Source organism: Tiliqua scincoides, chromosome 2, assembly GCF_035046505.1.
Source record: "Tiliqua scincoides isolate rTilSci1 chromosome 2, rTilSci1.hap2, whole genome shotgun sequence".
Taxonomy (NCBI): domain Eukaryota; kingdom Metazoa; phylum Chordata; class Lepidosauria; order Squamata; family Scincidae; genus Tiliqua; species Tiliqua scincoides.
Window position 1 is genome coordinate 263,281,883 of NC_089822.1, and position 22,851 is coordinate 263,304,733.

Consider the following 22,851-nt stretch of genomic DNA (forward strand, 5'->3'; position numbering starts at 1 on the left):
GTAATCGGCAATGGCCCTTGAGAGTCAGGGCTTATAAAATTAAAATTTAAAGGGGGTATGGATTGGGTTGTTGCATCCACTAACAAAAAGGAACCAGGGTGGGAACAATTTTCCACTATAGAATTTGGGTATAATGAAGTAACAGGATTACATGTTGGAGAAGATGGTAAAGAAGTACATCCCTCACAGGCATAAGTGGCTGAAGAAGGTGAAACAATGGGTTTAGTCAAGAAATTTAAAATCACAGGAGAAGTTTGAAAGTTAAAAACAGGTGAGGGTTGAGCTGAATTCTCAAAAGTCTTTCCCTGAAGGTTAGGATCATCAGTTTCCATTTGAAGAAGGGAAAAATCAAAAGTCGCTCCAAAGAATTGGTCCCAGCTACTGAAAACTAAGGAAATTTCGACAATGGTTTCTGGTTAGAAGATGAGGGAAGAGTCGAAGTCCTGGATTCGTGCTTACAGGGAATAAAAGGAAGGAGGCTCGTAACTTGGGTATTCCTGAAGTGTCTTTGGAGAAGAATCCCATTTCTCCTTAAGGCTCCTGCACGCCGGAGAAGTTGTTTCGGGATGCGGATGGAAGAGAATATAACAGGAACATGTCTGTGGAGCTGGTTGGAAACAGTTTTTTGATTTTCCGAAGATCAATAAAGGAAAAAGTTGTTCTTAGTAGAGTAGCAAGATGATTCTTGACTAGCCTTAGTTTACTCCAATCAAAATGATTCCCTCCATGCCGAGGAATTATAATTGCAATGCAGTTTGGTTCGTAAATCAATTGAGCAGGTTTACTCTCACGGGTCAGTGAAAGTGAGTGCTTACATAAAGAATTTGCATACCTTTTTTTTGTTCCTTGTGGCAGCAAGGAGCACATAACTGCAATGAAATAATGGTATGATGCAGTTCCTTTAAGAGTCCCACTATATTCTCAGTTTGAGAAAAAATTGTGCTTACCGTGCGAGAGGTAACCTTTTTGGGCTCCCAGCCATCAGCCTTGAAGTAAAAGACCTGAAGACATCACTGACTGGCACCAGGGCCCCCAAACCCGTCATTCCAGCTCAGTAGAGTCGGTCAGCCCCAGCAATGACATTGATGCCAAGTGCATCACACTGGCCGATTGGCAACACATTGGCATGGTGATGGCAAATGGACACTCCCTGAATGACAACACTTTTAGAGCCATCAAAGCCAGTGACCCTATCTACACCTGGTGGCAAAGCATTCCACAGGCTAACTACATGCTGTGTGAAGAGCTACCTCATTTTGTCAAATCAGTTTTGTTATATGACCAGTAGCTCTGTTGCTCTGAGAGAGGAAGGAGGAAGGTTAAGGGAACATCACAACTGTATGCTTGAGTATTATTTTAATCTGTACAAGTATAAACTAGACATTCCAAATTTATACTCTATATTTTTTATCACAACCGTCAACAATACATTATAACGACAATACAAATCAATACAAACATACACATAGATTTGGGAGGGCAGAATACCATATGCCACTACTGCTAATAAATTAACTATATCTCCCACTCTAATTTCTCTTCTGCATTCACTTATTATTATTATTTATCCATATCATACATAATAAATTCTTCCAAATGCCCTACATTATATTTTCTAAATGTCCTGCGTAAAATGTCTTTCATTGCTCAATCTGTATCTATTTTTGTTGCTAATATAATAATTCTGAACGTCTGTCCATTTCCACGACATTCATTATTTTGTCTATTAGTTCATCTTTCACTGAAGTTCTAAAATTTTTCCAAGATCTAACACAGCAGTTTTCAACCTTTTTCATCTCACGGCAGACTGACAAGGCACTAAAATGGTCAAGGCACACCATCAGGTTTTTGTGAACTGACAAGGCACACCCTGCTGCCAGGGGGTGGCTCAAAACCCCATTGGCCCTACTAATAAATGGTCTTCCCCCAAATTCCTGTGGCACACCTGTGGACCACTCGTGGCACACCAGTTAAAAATGGCTGATCTTATAAAATTCTAGCAATACCATGATAACTAAATACACATTGTTTTCTTTATTTATATTATCTAAAATAAGATTAAACAAAAAATAATTTTGCTATCAAAGGGATAACAAAGTCAACAATCTCTTGTATTAAACTCTTTACCGTTCTCCAATATAATTGCATCTTTTTGCTTACATGACCACCACATACCAGAAAACAATCCTTCCACACACTTATATTTTCAGCAATATTTTGATACATTTTGATTCATTTTTACCCATTTCATAGGGGACTGTTCTTATGTTCTTATCTATAAAACAGTTATATCCACATTTCATTTTTATATTTATAGAAGACTTTTTATATTTTTAAAGTGGGCTTAACCCATTATGGCTGCAATCCTAACCACACTTTTCTGACAGTATGCCCCATTAAACAAAATAGGACTTACTTCTGAGTTGACCTGGTTAGGAATGTGCCCTAATGTTGACTAAGTAAATACTCCAGCTTCCTTTAACCATCATGCTTCTTTTTACTCATTATCTTTCCTTTTGCCTTTTTGTTCTTGTTGTCGGTGAACGTCTGCCACTCGCCACTTTAATCTCATCCTTCTCCAATTCTTCTCTTTTCTCTGGATCATCCTATTTTTTCCCTCCGATTCCCATTCTAAATCCTCTGTTTCAGTGTTCCTCAAACTGTGGGTTGGGACCCACTAGGTGGGTCGCGAGTCAATTTCAGGTGGGTCCCATTCATTTCAATGTTTTATTTTCAATATACCTATGCTACCATGGCAGTTATGTGCATCAAGGGTTAAAAAACTGCTTCTGGGGGTAGCACTGATGCCCAATCACCACTAAAGCCACAGAGGCTTCAATAGCTGGCAAACTGATAATTTTTTAGGTGGTAAAGTTTGGGAACTAGTGCTCTATAGTGAAAGCTCTCACCCCAGTCCTAAATTCTATGGCTTCACCCAGTGCGGTTTCTTTGATTCAATATCATGAGGTGCTTTCCCCATTTGGTGCATTTCTAGGGTTTCTCCACTTTGTGGGTTCTTTGATGCACAGTCCGTTGTGAGCTACTAATGAAGCTCTTTCCACACTTCAAGCACTTATAGGGTTTCTCCCCTGTGTGGGTTCTTTGATGCACAGTCCGGGTTGAGCTCTGAGCGAAGCTCTTTCCACACTCCAAGCATTTATAGGGTTTCTCCCCTGTGTGGGTTCTTTGATGCCCAGTCAGGTTTGCGCTCTGAGTGAAGCTCTTTCCACACTTAAAGCATTTATAGGGTTTCTCCCCTGTGTGGGTTCTTTGATGAAAAGTCAAGTATGTTTTCTGAATGAAGCTCTTTCCACACTCCAAGCATTTATAAGGTTTCTCCCCTGTGTGGGTTCTTTGATGCACAGTCAGGGCTGACCTCTCAGTGAAGCACTTTCCACACTCGGAGCATTTATAAGGTTTCTTTCCTGTGTGGGTTCTTTGATGCAATGTCAGGCTTTTCTTCCAACTGAAGCTCTTTCCACACTCCAAGCATTTATATGGTTTCACCCCTGTGTGGCTTCTTTCATGCACAGTTAGGGTTGACCTCAGACTGAAGCTCTTTCCACACTCCAAGCATTTATAGGGTTTCTCCCTTGTGTGGGTTCTTTGATGCACTGCCAGGTGTGTCCTCTGACTGAAGCTCCTTCCACACTCCAAGCATTTATAGGGTTTCTCCCCTGTGTGGGTTCTTTGATGCAGATTAAGGTTTTGACGATCAGTGAAGCACTTTTCACACTCAGAGCATTTATAGGGTTTCTCCCCTGTGTGGGATCTCTGATGTACTGCCAGGGATGAGCGCGTACTGAAGCTCTTTTCACACTCGGAGCATTTATAGGGTTTCTCCCCTGTGTGGGATCTTTGATGCACTGCCAGGTATGAGCGTGTACTGAAGTTCTTTCCACACACCATGCATTTATAGGGTTTCTCCCCTGTGTGGGTTCTTTCATGCACAGTTAAGGCTGACCTCTCAGTGAAGCACTTTCCACACTCCAAGCATTTATAGGGTTTCTCCCCTGTGTGGGTTCTTTGATGAAAAGTCAAGAAAGGTTTCTGATTGAAGCTCTTGCCACACTCCAAGCATTTATAGGGTTTCTCCCCTGTGTGGGTTCTTTGATGAACAGTCAGGTTTGTTTTCTGAATGAAGCTCTTTCCACACTCCAAGCATTTATAGGGTTTCTCCCCTGTGTGGGTTCTTTGATGCACTCTCAGGTATGAGCGCATACTGAAGCTCTTTCCACACACCATGCATTTATAGGGTTTCTCCCCTGTGTGGGTTCTTTGATGCACTCCCAGGTATGAACGCATACTGAAGCTCTTTCCACACACCATGCATTTATAGGGTTTCTCCCCTGTGTGTGTTCTTTCATGCACAGTTAGGGTTGACCTCAGACTGAAGCTCTTTCCACATTCCAAGCATTTATAGGGTTTCTCCCCTGTATGGGTTCTTTCATGCCTAGTTAGGGTTGACCTCAGACTGAAGCTATTTCCACATTCCAAGCATTTATAGGGTTTCTCCCCTGTGTGGATTCTTTGATGTACAGTCAGGTGTGAGCTCACACGGAAGCTCTTTCCACACTCCAAGAATTTATAGGGTTTCTCCCCTTTGTGGATTCTCTGATGGACAGTCAGGCTTTGGGTCCACTTGAAGCTCTTTCCACACTGCAAGCATTTATATTTCTTCACCCCTGTGTGGTTTCTTTGATGACTTCTCAATTTTGATTTACTCCTGAAAGTTTTTGCACCTTGAGTGCCTTGTTCCTTGCTCTCTCCGTTTCCTTTTTCTGGTTCTTCCAGGATGTCATTTCCACCCTGAAAAGCTTCCCATTGGTTTCTCCATTTCCCTGTCTGTCTTTGCTCCTTCTTTTCTGTTCTGCCTTGGTCTCTAAAAGTCACGTCTTGTACCTCATGCATGACAGTTCTTGATGATACCCAGTGGGACTGTCCCTGATCCTCATTATCTTGTCTGCTGCTTCCTGGAACAAAAGAAAGTATTTTAAGCATATGAATAGAGAAATGGCATGTCTAAGTCCTTGTCCTCAGAGGCATTCTGTGTATATATCCAGCCACTATTTGTGTTTGGTTCTGGTTGTGGAATTCAGGGTTTTTTGGCAAGCAAAGCAGAATCTTGACAACCTCTGCCCAGTCATTGGTTGCATCAGTATTTTTGTTTACTGATTCACTGATAAGATTTAATTATTCTACTGCACTCGTTCCCAAACTATGGGCCACAATATGATTTTTGATGATTTTTTAACCTGTCTTTTTTAGCTGACAAGGAAAATGTACTGAGCCCTACAGAAATGGAGCAGCATGTACATGTTTACTCATGAGTATGCAAACCTACCTTGGTTAACATTGAAGAGCAGGCTGAGGGGGAAGCAATACTACCAAAATGTTCTATGAACACAGTCCCCAACACACTCTTGGGAAGGAAGTTCTCCCCCCCCCCAAGCTGACAAGGAAAAAGTTTAGAGCCCTATGGAAAGTGAAACTGAGTGATGCATGCACCTTTACCTGTGGGTAGGTGCATGTACCTCAGCTCTTATTGAAGGTAAGGCAAAGGGAAATGCAAGGCCATGAGAATGGTTCTGATCCAATAAACATGGAGCTCAACAAATGCTCCAGAATGTGGACCCTCCCCTCACCATATTAAGAAGGAGAAAAACAGAGGCCTGAATGGCTGGTAAAGTGAAACTGTCACAGGCTGAACCCCAGCCTGACTGTAAATTTACTGGCTGCACAGTATCAGGCCTGAAGCCTTGGCCAAACCAGGAGTGCACAGCATCCTGGGAGCTGCATGCTGATGCAATATCTGGAGATATTGCATCAGGTGATCTCATGTGTGTGTATGTGTGGCAGCAGCTGCACAGTCAGCATGACTGTGCAGTAATGTCCAATGCTGTGATTGGCTGTAAGAAATATAAATGTCCAGCAGAGGCAAGCAAGTGTGTGGGAGAAGCAGAGCATTGTGAGCCGGAGGCTACGTTGGTTGAAAGTGTGGATCGTGTACCATTTGTACTACTTGGACTTGTAAATATTATCTGTACATAAGTAAAGGAGGAGTGTGGAGGAGAACTTCTGCCTCTGAGTCTTCCTTGTCGTCGGGGGTGCAAGAGGTTGGGCTGTGAGGCACAGAAACGATAAACAACAGCTGCACAGCGTTCCCGTGCCAGGCCGTTGGCGAAGCTCCAGCAGGAGACCGGTCTCGGAGCAGCTTGGACGGAGAGAGGCAGCTCGCAACAGAAACTGTTCCTTAAGGCTCAGAAAGCTGGGTCCCATTAGTGTCACTCTAAATGCGGGTCCTAGTGGAAAAAGGTTCTCATGGATTGAGAACTGGTTGAAGGTCAGGAAACAGAGTGGGTGTCAATGGGCAATTTTCACAATGGAGAGAAGTGAAGAGCGGTGTGCCCCAAGGATCTGTCCTGGGAACGGTGCTTTTCAACCTCTTCATAAATGACCTGGAGACAGGGTTGAGCAGTGAGGTGGCTAAGTTTGCAGAGGACACCAAACTTTTCCAAGTGGTGAAGACCAGAAGTGATTGTCAGCCCGCTTCTCCGGGGGCTACATTGGCTGCCCATTCGTTTCCGGGCCCAATTCAAGGGGCTGGTTTTGACCTTTAAAGCCCTATACTGCTCTGGGCCAGGATATCTTAGAGACCGCCTACTCCAGTACAATCCGGCTCGCCATCTCAGGTCATCAGAGAAGGCCTTTTTGCAAGTGCCACCACCCAAGGAGGTCCGGGGATGGGCTGCAAGAAATAGGGCCTTCTCGGTAGTGGCACCAACATTATGGAACTCCCTTCCCCTTGACTTGAGAATGGCTCCCTCTCTTGAGAGCTTTCGGCGAGGCCTGAAAACACTGTTGTTTAAACAAGCCTTCTGATTTCTGGCCTTCTTAACTTTTTTATACATCTTTTAGTTTTACAGGCTTGATTCCTCGGTGATTTGCTCTTTTACTCTTTTAATCTGACTACTGTTTTTATGGCCCTGTAGTGTGTTTTTAAATGTTTTTATCTGCTTGTATTAATGTTTTTAAAATCTATTGTTTTTTTAATATGTTGTTAGCCGCCCTGGGTCCCGTTAGGGAGAAGGGCGGGATAAAAATAAAGTTTTATTATTATTATTATTATTATTATTATTATTATTATTATTATTATTATTATTGTGAGGAGCTCCAGAAGGATCTCTCCAGACTGGCAGAATGTGCAGCAAAATGGCAGATGTGCTTCAATGTCAGTAAGTGTAAAGTCATGCACATTGGGGCAAAAAATCAAAACTTTAGATATAGGCTGATGGGTTCAGAGCTGTCTGTGACAGATCAGGAGAGAGATCTTGGGGTGGTGGTGGACAGGTCGATGAAAGTGTCGACCCAGCGTGCGGCGGCAGTGAAGAAGGCCAATTCTATGCTTGGGATCATTAGGAAGGGTATTGAGAACAAAACGGCTAATATTATAATGCCGTTGTACAAATCTATGGTAAGGCCACACCTGGAGTATTGTCAGATGCAAGGGAGGTCAGAATGCATAGATGTCTCTATGTCAGATGCATAGATGTCTCTATGTCAGAATGCCAGATGCAAGGGAGGGCACCAGGATGAGGTCTCTTGCTATCTGGTGTGCTCCCTGGGGCATTTGGTGGGCCGCTGTGAGATACAGGAAGCTGGACTAGATGGGCCTATGGCCTGATCCAGTGGGGCTGTTCTTATGTTCTTATGTCCAGTTCTGGTCGCCGCATCTCAAAAAAGACATAGTGGAAATGGAAAAGGTGCAAAAGAGAGCGACTAAGATGATTACAGGGCTGGGGCACCTTCCTTATGATGAAAGGCTACGGTGTTGGGGCTCTTCAGCCTAGAAAAGAGATGCCTGATGGGGGACATGATTGAGACACAAAATTATGCAGGGGATGGACAGAGTGGATAGGGAGATGCTCTTTACACTCTCACATAACACCAGAACCAGGGGACATCCACTAAAATTGAGTGTTGGGAGAGTTAGAACAGACAAAAGAAAATATTTCTTTATTCAGCGTGTGGTTGGTCTGTGAATGTGATGATGGTGTCTGGCCTGGACACCTTTAAAAGGGGATTTGACAAGTTTCTGGAGGAAGAATCCATTACGGGGTACAAGCCATGATGTGTATGTGCAACCTCCTAATTTTAGAAATGGGTTATGTCAGAATGCCAGATGCAAGTTAGGGCACCAGGATGAGGTCTCTTGTTATCTGGTGTGCTCCCTGGGGCATTTGGTGGGCCGCTGTGAGATACAGGAAGCTGGACTAGATGGGCCTATGGCCTGATCCAGTGGGGCTGTTCTTATATTCTTAGGTTTAAGAAGCACTGGGCTGGTCTAGTGTAGTTTATTTTGCAAATGCCATGAATTTAAGATAAACGGACCATTTCCCAGAAAGGCAGGACAGGAATGGTGGACTCCTGGAATGAACTGCTTCCTAGAACAAAGTGCCAAGTAAGACAGAGCAAGTTAAGCATCTGTACAAGGAGCAGGAGGTCTCATCTAGAGGGTAGAGCCTTCGTTAGCTTGAAGATAACATCAGAAGGTTGCCAGTTTGAGGGCACCGGCATATTCCTGAACGGCTGAGAACGGCGAGATCTTGAAGCAGCTGACAAGCCCAGCTGAGTCATTCTACCTGCTCTTGGTGTGAGCAAGAAGCGTCTTGGCTGCCCTCCATGTGAGAGATGGAGCTGCTTGTCAGCCTGTGTGGGCGAACTGGAGGCCAGAAGTGAGACCAACTAGGAAGATCCATTCTGAAATGTGGTTGGTTCTTGAAAGAGAGAACCTCTATGATTGTAAAAATCCCCTTGAGGGATTTAGAAACACCTGCCTATGTAAACCGCCTTGAAAGTCAGAGGAGTAATCCGATGACCAGAAAGCTGGTATATAAATACCTATTTATTTATTTACAAGGAGAGGGAGGAAGAGAAGGAGAAGGCAAATGTACTCTCCACATTTAGGAGATGAAGAGCAGGAGGAGGAGGAGTAAGAGAAGGGAAGTGTACTCTCTATTTTCTAAGCTTTACCTAAAGTTAGCACTTCATCTCACCTGAGGGAGGACTTCTCAGGTCCAGTAATTTGGGACACAGGAGCTGGGTGACCACAATAAAAGTAATACTTAAGTGCTTACTTAATTAAAAGCAGTAAGGCAGACTTTAGACAGGGAGCTGATTCTGAAGGGAGTTACAACCCAAGTCTACATAGGCCTATTCTGATGAGCAGCAGAGTCTACTGGAGAGTAAGAGCTCAAGGCAGAGGCACTTCGAAAGTAAACAAAACAGAGGAGGAAAAAGAGGAAAATAAGCTTTTCTACTTCATTTAAATTTACCTTACTCTTAACCCAATTTAGAACTTAAATGAAAGTTAGAACATAATTTAAAGGTCCAGTAAATTGGGACACAGGAGCTAAGTGAGGGCAATCAATCAATCAATCAATCAATCAATCAATCAATCAAAGCAAGAAGGCATAATTTGGACAAGGTGCTAAAACTCAAGTCTAAACAGGTCCACTCTGAGTTGACCAGAGTTCACCTGAGAGTAGGAGCCCAAACTAAACAGAGTAAGAGAGTAAAAGGAGAAGGCACACTTACAGTGCAATCCTAATTGCACCTAATTGCACGACTCAAGGCCCTGGAACTGGCCCGGGAGGGTCGCAAACATGTTGTAAAGTCTATTTGCACCTTTGTGGAAGTCAGCTAGACAAGTGCAGGAATGTGCACCAGATTGCAGAGGCTGCATCCAGCCTCCGCAGTGATGAAGATAAGTTTGCACTAGCATCTCCAGGCCAGCGCAGGAGTCTGGGGGGCATGGGGAGAGCAAGTTGGCGGGCAGCAGGAGATGGGGCCAAGATCCGGCAGTTCTTCCAGAACCCACCGCAGCCTTATGATTTATACATTACAAAACTTTATAGGCCATCTTTTAATAAGTACCTCCAAAGCAGTTCATAGAGAACAAAACACAATACAAATTTTAAACAGCATCTATTAAGAAAAATGCAGTTGCAAAAACACTTCATAAAATATAAAAGAAGAGCCCTGCTTGATACAACAATTTTGAGACGTAGAAATTTTAAGACATACAAAATTATGAAGGGCATAGACAGAGTGGACAGAGGGAGTCTCTTTTCCCTCTCATGCAACACCAGAACCAGGGGACATCCACTAATATTGAGTGTCAGGAGATGAGGGCAGACAAAAGAAAAACATTTTTTTAACCAGTGGGTAATTAGTCTGTGGAACTCCTTGCTACATGATGTGGTGGTGATGGCATCTGGCCTAGATGCCGTTAAAAGGGGATTGGAAAAATTTCTGGAGGGAAAGTTCCATCACAGACTACAAACCGTGATGGGTATGTGCAACCTCCTGATTTTAGAAGTAGGCTACATCAGAATGCCAGATGCAGGGGAGGGCACCAGGATGCAGGTCTCTTGCTGTCCTGTGTCACTGTGAGGTACAGGAAGTTGGACTAAATGGGCCTATGGCCTGATCCAGCGGGGCTCTTCTAATGTTCTTATGTTAAATGATGACATAAAACTTAAGTGGAAATGTTTCACTAAATGCATAGCTGCATTATTATTTTCGGTTTGGATTGCTTACCCCCACAAAAGGCAGAGGCCTCTTCATCCAGTCCCTGATCATCGGCAACCCACGGATCTTCCCCTCGTTCCAGCTGCGCAATGAGTTCAGGCTTGGCATCTGGAAATCGCCCTTGGGAAGGAGAAGAGAACATTAAGTTCAGCTGAAGGTCCATGAACCCTCAGAGCTCTCCCTGTGAAGGCAGAGAAGAAACCAAAGGAGTGAAATCATTCTTTGACAGCAGGGCTTGGGAAGCTTCTTCTGGACCACGGCCAAAGGCCGCGTCGTGAGCTGCGTTCATCCCTATATCTGATAAATGAAGGGAAGAATAATAAAAGCCAACAAACTATGTTTGTTTTACTTAAGTAATAAATACTGAAATTTTTATTATTACAAAGCACAGCTTTTAATTTGAATTAGACACACAATTTAAATTGTGGATGGTAAGTGAAGGGGAACGCCTGGCAGTTTAGCTATATATTACTCCACAAGTAGGAAAGACAAGAAAGACACACAACTGTGCGGCAGACAAAACTCAGCCATTTCCAAGGAATCCAAATGGAGGGTGTGCACCCCTGGTCCAGCTTCTCCGCGTCCCTCTTGAAACATGGGGCAAGAACAGGTCACAGTATTAACAATGACCAGCCCTTAAACCTCCTCTCTGGAAAATGATTTCTGAAAATGACTTACTTCTGAATAGACGTGCACTGAATCCTGATCCAATTCAGTTTCTGGATGCAGTTCAGTTCAGCTCAAGTTCATACAGGAGGCTGATCCATCTGGCTTGGCTCTGTGAGTGCTGCACCCCCCAAGAGGTGGGCACTTGACCCTGATTCCGTCTCGTGTTCCACACTTTGTGGGCACTTTGCAAGCCAAGCTGGCTCAACCTGTTTGATGCTGGTGCTCCAGGCTGCTGGGCTCACCTCCCTCTGCTCCTTCTCAGGGCCTTTTGGAGTCTTGCCCTGTTGCATGGGAGCTGATGGTGGGAAGTCCCAGTTAAGTTTGATCTCAGTGGTACAGGGTCTCATGACTCATGAGCAGCGCACTCCGTCAAGCATAGCAAGCTGTGTGCTACCCATATTGTGTTCTGAGCAAACCTCAGAATCACAGGGCCTGAACCACAGAGAGATGAATGCTGGAGTTCTCAGGTGGGGCTGCTCTCCCCCCCGTCGTATACTCCAAGGGTTTTGGGGTGCTCAGAGTTTTTGGTTCTTGAACCCTAGAGCTCTCAAGGACCCTTGTTCAGTAGTACTGTCACCACACTGTATGTGCCATTGTCTCAGTCCAGGGACACTGAGACCCTCTAGGCTTAATTCTTTCCCTTGCAGGCACGGTACACTATCTTTAATTTAAGACTCACTCCTCAAGTTACTAGTCCTCAATGAGTATTTGGTAGCTTGCTGAACGGCTAGGCAGGATTCTGAACCTTTGTCCCCAACAGACGATGAAACAACTTAGTAAAGGGATTTTTACTTCATTAAGTACATAGGGTTACTTAAAGTTACAAAAGGCAGCAAATGCTAGAGGCATAAAACATCTAGGAAACATATCAGCATTAAAATAACAAAGCTAACTGTCTATCTCTATTATTCCCTAACTCTCACCTGGGTCAGCATTCTTTTGTAGCTCTTTCAGCTCCCAGTTAACTAGGAGGCCACGTGGCCCTGGTGGATCAGGCTTTCCCTACAGGAACTTGCACACACAAGCTTTTCCACCAAAAGACACCAAAAAGACAAAGATCTGACACTTTGGGCTTTGTTCTTATACTTCTCATGCTAACAGGACTCAGGTAACTCTGTACTCATTTAAACTGTCCAATCAGAAACTCTTGGGGACAGAATCTTCGAGAAGTGGGGCTGGATGCTAGCCCTCTCAGCTCTCCCCTCCCCACTGGAGGTCCATGAGCGCCTTTCTGTTTGCATAGGTGCTACATTATCACCTTCCATTGAGTTGTAAATTCCTTGCAGTTACTGGTTAGTTTGGTTCAGGCTGTACATTCTACTAGGCCTAAACTGTACATATTCATGACACCCACCCACCCCCATGAGCCTGGCAGCAGAAGTGCCATCAGTGCCCCAGCTGTGTGCTGAATGGCTTCACCCTCTACTTAGCATAAATCTTTAACCCCATGATCATGATATCGACTCCCCCCCCCGCCTTGTAGCTGCCATATATCAAGGAAGAAAAGGGGAGAGGGAGGCACAGCATGGTCTTTGGGGCTGGGGCCTTCCACTGTGTTTGGGGCCTCACAGGGCTGGGTGACATTGTTTGGCAGACCAGATACAGCTCATGGTTCGTAGGGTGCCAATTCCTGTTTCAGAGGCAGCAAAAATATCTTCCTGAAAAGGAAAAGGGTGAGAAAAAGCCATTGGCCACATGATGGAGGAGCCCCCTTACCCACAGAGGCCACATTACGGTAATTCTCCAGCATGACTTCCCTGTACAAGGCTCTTTGGTCTGGGTCCAGCAGAGCTGCCTCTTTCTCGGTGAAACGCACGGCCACATCCTCGAAAATCACCGGACCCTGCAAGAACAGAACACCCTCAGACAGTGTCCAGGAACCCAGACCTTCCTCTGTATCTCCAGCACAGGCAGGAAAGGAGTGGCTCCCAAGCCAGACAAAACATCCACACTTCCCTTCCTCACCAGAAGAAGACTGGAAGTATTTTCAGGCATCAAGTATAATCTTTTCCTAATCATGGATCCAGATAGTTTTGTCAGCAGTTTAGACTCCGCAGATGTACAGGTAAAAACGTTTGGGGAAAGCTGAACAAGGAAGTTGGGCATTTGCTCCTCTCATTGGCACTTTGTGTGCACTTCTGCCTACATGGCTGCTGTCAGGAGGGAAGATTTCAGATGATTTGCTGGGAGAGGACAGTTCTCATCAATATGCTGTCCAGGCTTTCAAGGAGGGAGGCCTTATTCTTCAGTGGTGGGCAGCCCAGTCCTCACCTGCACGGGCACAACCAAGACCTGCGCAGCAGCCAGCACAGGTGAGGAGGTGGGTAGAGGGGCGTTTTTCCTGTTACCACAAGTAACATCCCAGCCAGTCCTATGGGGTTACTTGAATCTCCACCAGCTATATAGCTAGCAGAAGTCCAAGCATCCTAGCGTAACACTGGCTCGCCCAGGAGAGAGGTCAAGATTCGGCAGAGGAGACACCTGCTGACCGTGCCGCCCTCCCAGGCCCAATTCACCCACCCCCCAATCTGCCTATGCCCAGAAACACCCTCTCTTCCCTCTCCGGAACTTTCATCACCCTCCCAAAGCCGCTGCACTGCTCAGCGGTGTACGTACCTCAGCCAGTGGCCTGGATAGAGCACCAGCAGGGTACCAGGCCCCTCGACAGGCACTGCCTACTCTTACGGACATTTGCAACACCTTTGGCCACTGCAGGATCCGCTGCAGGCATCATTTAGGATTGTGCTGTCAATCTGTGAAATCTCCAACTAGTGTCCAGTGTCCCCTCCCAAATCCATGGCTGCTGTCAGGAGGGAAGATTTCAGATGATTTTCTGGGAGAGGACAGTACTCATCAATATGCTGTCAAGACTTTCAAGGAGGGAGGCCTTAGTCTTCAGTGATGGGCAGCCCAGTCCTCACCTGCACCGGCAGAAATAAGGCCTGTGCAGCAGCCAGCACAGGTTAGGAGGCGGCTAGAGGGGAGTTTTTACTCTTACCACTGCAATGGAAGATCAGAAGATCATCAGGTGGATGATGTGGTGTTGACAGCGATTCCATGTTTTGACAGCTGGTTGACAGCTCTGATTCTCTGCCTTTCTCACCTGGGATGTGGGCCCGACTGGTAAGGGGGGCCCCGCCACACCTAAAAGGCGCTATAGTGGCCATACTAGGGCCAGCGCAAGATCGTGACGTGGGGGAGGTTGTGCTCCTATTAGGACAGCTGCAAGACATGCCTGATGAGGGTACCCCGAGGCCTAAAACCCGGCAGGTGTCCGAGGAACTGAACCCTCCCAAATCCAAAGGGAGGGTTCCCACAGGGAAATATCAAAAGGGGAAAGGACAAAATAGATGGCCTGTCCACATCCGAACTGTACAAACTCTGGGAGAAGGAACGGGCCACTAAGAGAACCCCAACCAGAATAAGACAAGCAATGGCTACAGATTCCTCAGCAGAGCCACCTGAAGCAAATAGAGTATCCCCCGCTACATCTGAGAAAGACCTTACCACGTTGGGATGGGGCATTCCCTGCTCGATTGATGCTGCCCACACAGCAGCAGCTAACTGCGGGGGTCTGTTCACAGGTGAAAGGCATTCCCCTCACCAAGACACCATTAGGGCATTTGCAGTGGGGGGAAGGGCCTGGACAGGTCTGGCAGGTGGACTACATAGGCCCACTGCCCCAAGCAGGTAGGTGGCAGTATCTCCTCGCCATGGTAGGTACCTACTCTGGGTATCTATTTACACACTCTGGGGCTAGGGCAAACCAGCAGACTACAATCAAAGGAATGGAGGTGCTAATATGGAGGTATGGTGTGCCCGCACAGGTCCAGAGCAATAATGGTAGCCACTTTGCAGGGGCCGCAGTGCAGGACTGGGCCAACGAGTGGGGGATTCAGTGGGTCTTCCACATCCCACACCATCCCCAGGTAGCTGGATTAATAGAGAGGATGAATGGGCTACTAAAGCAAAAGATCAGAGAGTTGACTCCTGACCATACGTTAAAAAAGTGGAGCACAGTATTAGACCAGGCAGAATTTCAGGTAAACAGCAGGCCCATTGGCAGAGGTCAGACCCCCCTGCAACGTATGGTGGGCTTAGGAGCCCCCACCCCAGCTGCAGTACTGAAGGTGTGGAAGACAAACACTGATGGCATTGTACCAATACGTGTCACTCCTGGTAGCATTGGGGTGGACCTGGCTACACCTGGGGAGGTAGTGGTACCTGCCGGAGGGAAGGTTGTTATCCCCTTAGGGGTTGGGATCGCCGTGCCCTCTGGAACCAATGGAAGGATTCCCCCCCCCCCCCGATCAGGACTGGCACTTAAAGGGGTACAGGTGCTAGGAGGGGTGGTGAACCCTGACTACCAGGGGGAATTATCCTCCATAATGGAGGTAAGCATGACCTCACCTGTCAGGCTGGACAGCGGATCGCACAGCTAATCTGCGAGAAATGCAACATGCCAGCCATCTGAGGGGTGGATGGACCAGGGAAGCCCACAGCCAAAGGAGACAGGGGATTTGGCTCCACTGAAGAAGAAATATGTAGTGGGCAAAAAGTCTGGGTTATATACCCCCACCAACCAAACAAGGCTGGGGAAATCATCAGTCGGGGCCCTGGGTCCTCATATTGGGTGCTAGTGGCAGGAGCAGACTCTCCTGTCTCTTTAGATATAGGAAAACTTAAGCGTAGGGAATAAAAACTCCTATACCCTACCAAAAAAAGAGGCTGCAGACAACCAATAAAGGGGACCACTGTGACACCAAGGGGTGGAATGTATTGGAATCAGATTGGAAAATTGGATTGGAAAATCTGCCAAGGAGGTAGATGTGGTGTCAGCAGTGGCCCCTTTAAGGGTAAGGCCTGGGCATCCAGCAGAGTGTGCTGCACAGCTGCAGCCACTTGAAGGCAATAGGGCCCTCAGGGATATAAGGAGCACCTGAGGCAGGAAGGGGGGTGTGGGTTGGAGAAGGAGTGCAGGTTGGAGGAGAGGAGACGAGACCCTACCTACCTACCTACCTACCTACCTACCTCAGACTATGACTCGGCTTATTGGCTCTGGACTCTGATTTGGCAACTTTCATTGATTGGCCTGGGACCTGACTCTGACTCTTGCTTGCTGCAATGGTGAGTTAAACAAGGGAAACTAATCAGCCTTAAGCGGGCAGGAGGCCCAGTGGGGAGGAGCTGTGGCAAGACACCAGGCCCCCTGACCTGCACTGCCTACTCTTATGGATATTTGCAACACCTTTGGCCAGTGCAGGGTCCGCTGCAGGCACAATTTAGGACTGTGCTGTCAATCTGTGAAATCTCCAACTGAAGTGTCCAGGATTTCAGCCAAGCCAGGCCCTGCCTGGGACTCTTGGGGTGTTGCTGCCAGTCAGAGTACACAGCCTGGGACAGGCAGACTGAGGGGCTGACTCCATATCTCAGCCTCCTATGCGTGAAGCAGAGTATTCCTGCCTTAGCTGGTGAACGTGGATTTGTCCTGGAAAACTTTACGGCAGAAGGTAAGAACATAAAAACAGCCCCACTGGATCAGGCCATAGGCCCATCTAGTCCAGCTTCCTGTATCTCACAGTGGCCCACCAAATGCCCCAGGGAGCACACCAGATCACAAGAGACCTCATCCTGGTGCCCGCCCTTGCATTGACATTCTGACATAGCCCATTTCTAAAATCAGGAGGTTGCGCATACACATCATGGCTTGTACCCCATAATGGATTTTGCCTCCAGAAACTTATCCAATCCCCTTTTAAAGGTGTCCAGGCCAGTCGCCATCACCACATCCTGTGGCAAAGAGTTCCACAGACCAACCACACGCTGAGTAAAGAAATATTTTCTTTTGTCTCTCCTAACCCGGTCAACACTCAATTTTAGTGGATGTCCCCTGGTTCTGGTATTATGTGAGAGTGTAAAGAGCATCTCCCTATCCACTCTGTCCATCCCCTGCATAATTTTGTATGTCTCAATCATGTCCACCCTTGGGCGTCTCATTTCTAGGCTGAAAAGGCCCAAACGCCGTAGCCTTTCTTCATAAGGAAGGTGCCCCAGCCCAGTAATCATCTTAGTTGCTCTCTTTTGCACCTTTTCCATTTCCACTATATCTTTTTTGAGATGCGGCGACCAGAACTGGACACAATACTCCAGGTGTGGCCTTACCATCGATTTGTACAATGGCATTATAATATTAGCCGTTTTGTTCTCAATAACTTTCCTAATGATCCCAAGCATAGAATTGGTCTTCTTCACTGCCGCCACACATTGGGTCAACACTTTCATCGACCTGTCCACCACCACCCCAAGATCTCTCTCCTGATCTGTCACAGACAACTCTGAACCCATCAGCCTATATCTAAAGTTTTGATTTTTTGCCCCAATGTGCATGACTTTACACTTACTAACATTGAAGCGCATCTGCCATTTTGTTGCCCACTCTGCCAGACTGGAGAGATCCTTCTGGAGCTCCTCACAATCACTTCTGGTCTTCACCACTTAGAAAAGTTTGGTGTCCTCTGCAAACTTAGCCACCTCACTGCTCAACCCTGTCTCCAGGTCATTTATGAAGAGGTTGAAAAGCACTGGTCCCAGGACAGATCCTTGGGGCACACCGCTTTTCACCTCTCTCCATTGTGAAAACTGCACATTGACACCCACTCTCTACTTCCTGGCCTTCAACCAGTTCTCAATCCATGAGAGGACCTGTCCTCTAATTCCCTGACTGTGGAGTTTTTTCAGTAGCCTTTGGCGAGGGACCATGTCGAACGCCTTCTGAAAGTCCAGATATATAATGTCTACGGGTTCTCCCACATCCACATACCTGTTGACCTTTTCAAAGAATTCTATAAGGTTCGTGAGGCAAGACTTGCCCTTACAGAAGCCATGCTGATTTTCCCTCAGCAAGGCCTGTTCGTCTATGCGTTTTGAGATTCTATCTTTGATGAGGCATTCCACCATCTTACCCAGTATAGATGTTAGGCTGACCGGCCTTTAGTTTCCCGGGTCCCCCCTCTTTCTCTTTTTAAAGATAGGCATGGCATTTGCTATCCTCCAATCTTCTGGCACCATGGCCGTTTTGAGGGACAAGTTGCATATCTTAGTCAAGAGATCAGCAACTTCATTCTTCAATTCATTAATAACTCTTGGGTGGATGCCATCAGGGCCCGGTGACTTATTGATCTTTAATTTATCAATGAGATCTGAAACATCTTCTCTTTTAACCTCTATCTGACTTAACTCCCCGGTCAGGAGGGGCCGTTCGGTGTGTAGCTTCCTGATAAGGCTACAGACCTGCTGAAGACAATACTGCTTAGACCAGTAGACTAGAATGGTTCTCACACATTTGGCACCGGGACCCACTTTTTTGAATGCGAATCTGTCAGGACCCACCAGAAATGATGTCATGACTGAAAGTGAAATCATCAAGCAGGGAAAATTTTTAACACTCCTAGGCTGCACCCTGCCCACAATTACCCAGGAGTAAGTCCCATTGACTATCATTGTTAAGTGAATATACATAGTAGCTGGTTAAAAGTTCAGCTCTGTCACATTTCCCCAAATGCAGTCACATCTCAGGGGAGCATCAAGTCTAATATACTAAAAATAAAATATAGAAATGAATGGGTACCAACTGAAATTGGCCTACTGGGTCCTGACCCACAGTTTGAGAAATTACCATAGTATTTCTAGAACTCCTTTTTTTTCAACTTCCTTCCTTCTTTAACCCGTTTCTGCCCAACCCACAGGTGTACCTGTTTGATCCTTGTTGTGTAGATGCAACGTTGGGCAGAAATGACTTAATCTTAATTTTTTCTTGATAAGTCAATACTTGATAAGTCAACATTTTAAATGTTCACAGTGGCCTTTTGCTTCGTCGTCTGAATTGTCTGTAAGCGGCAACAGACTTTTACATGTGTTGCAACTGTCCTGCTCTGGCTCCCCACCACAAAATTACCAATCAACTCCTAAAACTTCATACCTGAGCTGGATCTGCGGTACCCATTTGGAAGTCCGAGAGAGGAAGAGCTGATCCACACTGAATCCAGGTTGCCAGTCTGCAGTCTGTGGGAGCAGAAAGAACAAGGCAGGTCAGGGCTGGGTCTTCTCAGCATCACGTCCTGTCCCAAAGCAGCAGATGGAGACATTCTGGAGTGAAATTCTCAAGGGGGAGGTCTGGATTTTGGCTCCTTTCTTCCCCAACCTCTGAAGAAATTCTAGCATCAGGTGATGTGTTGGAAAATGTGTGGTAGGAACCAGAGGTGGCCCATAAATGGCTTTCTTGCGCACTATTAAACAACCCCGACTCCAACTGCAAGAATCTTTGTGGTTGTGATAATTGGCGCAGCCATTTCTAGCAAGTTTCCCCAAAGAGAATCTGTGCTCAGGACAGGGGATCGTCCTCTCCCTCCCTCCCCCAGCACAGGGAGGTCCACAGACGAGCCATTCCCCCCTCCCCAGTGCAACAGGCCAGGTACTCTGAATGCACCCAAGGAAGAGCCTCCCCTCCCCCCTGCACTATTCCTGGGTGTCGCACAGACCACCCACCTCTGCAGCCACAGACTCTCCTCCAGTGCAGAGTGCAAAGGGAAGATCCTGCCTGTGCTTGGGGGTAGCAAAGCAACCAGGTCCTTCTCCTTTGCCAGCCTCCGCCAAGACCTCCTCCAACCAGGAAACAGAAGCGGAACATGAATCCCCAGGAATGCTTGAGCACTGCCCTCCCCCTGGATCCAGAGCATGCTGGGAGGTGTAGTTCTTTGTTGTCTTTGCCTAAGACGCTCACACTACCTTTGCTGCAGCCTTTGGGGAGGGAGGAGGCTTCTGGGTGCCCCTGATGCGCTGCCACCCCTGAACCCAGTTCAAAGGAGGATGAGCTCTGGGCATTGGACTGGGGTGCAGAAGGGAGAGAGGCAGGTTCAGCTCAGTCCTGCAAGCATCTGCCTCTCCTGGTAATCTGGCCAGAGATGCTCAGGGGGTCTTCACTGCAGCCTTTGGGGAAAGGCTTGCCCTCCCTTGTCAGCACCCTCCTGCACTCTGTTTCATCCTCTCCCCTCCCCCTTTGGAATGGGGCAGAAAAAAAGCTTTCAACCCTAATGATACCTCTTTCTGAGGACCTGCCTCCCTGCCCTGTTTGGGGGCCACCCACAGACTTCTGACTTGACAAACTTTGAGTCTAATCCAGCCAGTTCTTACATTCTAGTAAAGAAGAAGTGAAGTAAATGAACTCTTGGCCCAGTAATGTAGAGCCTCCATGGACAGCAGCAGTTTACCACTGGGGACAAAGAAGCTGCTTTGGGGCTTCCTGGTGGCCAGTGTTGGAATGCTGCCGACTCCATGGGTCTTTGGACAGATCTGGAAACAGCCTCTCTTCTGTTTGCATGTTCCCCTCTCCCTCGCTTCATATATTCTCTCCCCCACTACTCAATTCACCTTCTCCTTGAGATCTCAGAATCTGCCCCATTGCTCCAATGCCAGGAAGGGAGGGAGAGAGGGACATGCCATTTCCCTTCCCAAGGACAGAGTGGAGGGAGGTGGGACAGGAAGAAAAACTGACTTCTTCTTCTTTCTTTAAACATCCTCCCATCTCACACTCTGGCCCTCCTCTAGGATTCAGAGCATCTGCTCCCCTCCTCCCCTTCCCTCCCTCTGCCCATCACAGAGTCAGATGTGTTTACTTTCCTAATTGAGTTAGAAAAGGGTTAAGGGGACAGAGAGTTCCATATGAGAGAGAGAGAGAGAGAGAGAGAGGAAAGACCCCTTCCTGACAAATCCCCCCCCCCCTTTTCTCTCTCCAGCCATGGAGCTGGAGGGAGCAACCAATGTGCAGCCTTGAACCTTGGATCAAAAGAGCAAGGCTCCAGGTGAAGCTGGTCCCCTCCCTCTTTTCTGACTGATCTCCTGGCCTTGTCAATAGCTGCGTGACAGGCAGAAGGCCTCCAGGGGAAGCTTTCCTTGCAGCTGGACCTGCAGTGACAAAAACATTTCAGAGCTGTCAAGGTGTCAGTGAATAAGCACACAGCAAGGAAAGACTGTTGCCTTCCCTTCCGCTGGAAGCATCAGGCTGGCCAGGATTAGGAGCCAACTCCTGCAGCAGATGGACTCTGGGTCTGATTCCACAGGGTGCGTCTTCTCCTAATCTAGTTCTGGTCAAGTCTGTTTTCAGCATCACACTAGGATATCCTGGGGGTGGTGCCAGAAGGGAAATAAAGTAGATTTGTAGGTAGAATTAGAACATTTGTAGGTAGAATTGAAGTAGCAAGTGCATGTGCTTAAACTATGGAACTCTCTGCCACGTGATATGCTGATAGCCAGTGACTCACATGGAGGTAAAACGTTTGACAAATGCATGGAGGTGAGAACTAGAAGCAGATATGGGCACCGGCTGAGGCCACCTCCTCTTAAGAGCAGCTGCTACTGCCCCTCCTTCCTCCCAGGTGTTTCAGCCAAACGGACCTTACATTTCGCTCACGGAATCTGTACTGTTTGGCAGTATTTGGTGCTACGCTGACACACACTGAGATCACTGCCCAGATGTAAAGGTTGGTCCAGCTGATTCCCACCCCTTCATGGATCCAGAGAGTTCACCAGCCATTACTTGCACAATTTCAGGTTTCCCTTCACAGTCATGAGGTCTAGACACTTAAAAATAAAAAAGATATGCAAGAATGATAAGATAGCAACTTCTGCTTGCATAAACTCACAGACTGAAGATCAGTCCTCTAGATCAGGGGTGCCCAAACTCCTGGCCCGTGCGCCACTTGCGGCCCGCAGTGGGTCTGCATCTGGCCCCCAAGTGGGTCGTGTGCCTCCAATGGGCACACGGCCCACGGAAGAATCACCGTGACCCGCGCTGCCCAAGCACACGAGCTCCTGGTATGTTTGTCCCTTGCTGCCGGCAGCGAGGGAAAGACCAGCCCAGCTTCTGCGCAACGCCTTTTATAGTGTTAAAGTAACGTGAGACTTGCAGATCTCACATAACCTTATTGCTGAAAGCCCATGCGTGCATGCACTAGGCTAGTCTTTCCCTGCCAGGCTCCGGGGGCAGCACATGGAGCCTGAAGCAGCAGGGAGAGACAGAGCGCCTGCGTCGCCACCTCCACGAGGGAGGTTCTGCGGGTGGACAACCATGCGAGCCAGCAGGCAGGCAGGCAGGCAGGCACTTCGTCATCAAAGTGCGGGTGAGTGCTGCCACCGCCACCTCTGCCGCACAGCAGCAGCAGCAGGTGCCAGGGAGAGCTGGCGAGCACCACCACAGAAGCAGCAGCAGCCAGCACCCTCACCAACAAGGCTCCCTCCCTGAATAACTTTGGTGTGAAGCAAAGAGTGAGTCTCCATTTAGAAATACTTTATTCCTTTTTTTACTGCTGCCTGCAACCTTCCTGCCCAAAATATGTGCCTACTCTGGGGTGGAACTTTTCCTGTGGTTCCCCTCCTCTACCCACCTACTTTTCCTGGATAAAAAGATGCACGCCTGCCCCACATTGTCTTCCTGTGCCTCTGGTTTTTAAAATGCTTGCTCTGCTGCTGTGACCATGTGCGGTGGGCAACACCCCCTCTGGTGTTTCCCATTTCCTCCCTCAACTATAACTGCTT

At 47.2% G+C, this 22,851-nt stretch overlaps 2 protein-coding genes across 2 annotated transcripts in view; both read right to left on the reverse strand.

Moving 5' to 3' along the window:
- LOC136640361 (zinc finger protein 585A-like) overlaps window positions 1–22,851 on the reverse strand; it is a 474,925-nt gene that overhangs the window by 356,695 nt on the left and 95,379 nt on the right. The gene's annotated exons all lie outside the window — the stretch shown is intronic.
- Window positions 1,396–10,708, reverse strand: LOC136640399 (zinc finger protein 624-like). Its single transcript, XM_066615507.1, has 2 exons — window positions 10,603–10,708; window positions 1,396–4,973 (listed from the first exon to the last, which is right to left on the reverse strand). Exon 2 carries the CDS (start codon window positions 4,909–4,911, stop codon window positions 2,992–2,994), a length of 1,920 nt encoding a protein of 639 aa, XP_066471604.1. The 5' UTR covers window positions 4,912–4,973; window positions 10,603–10,708; the 3' UTR covers window positions 1,396–2,991.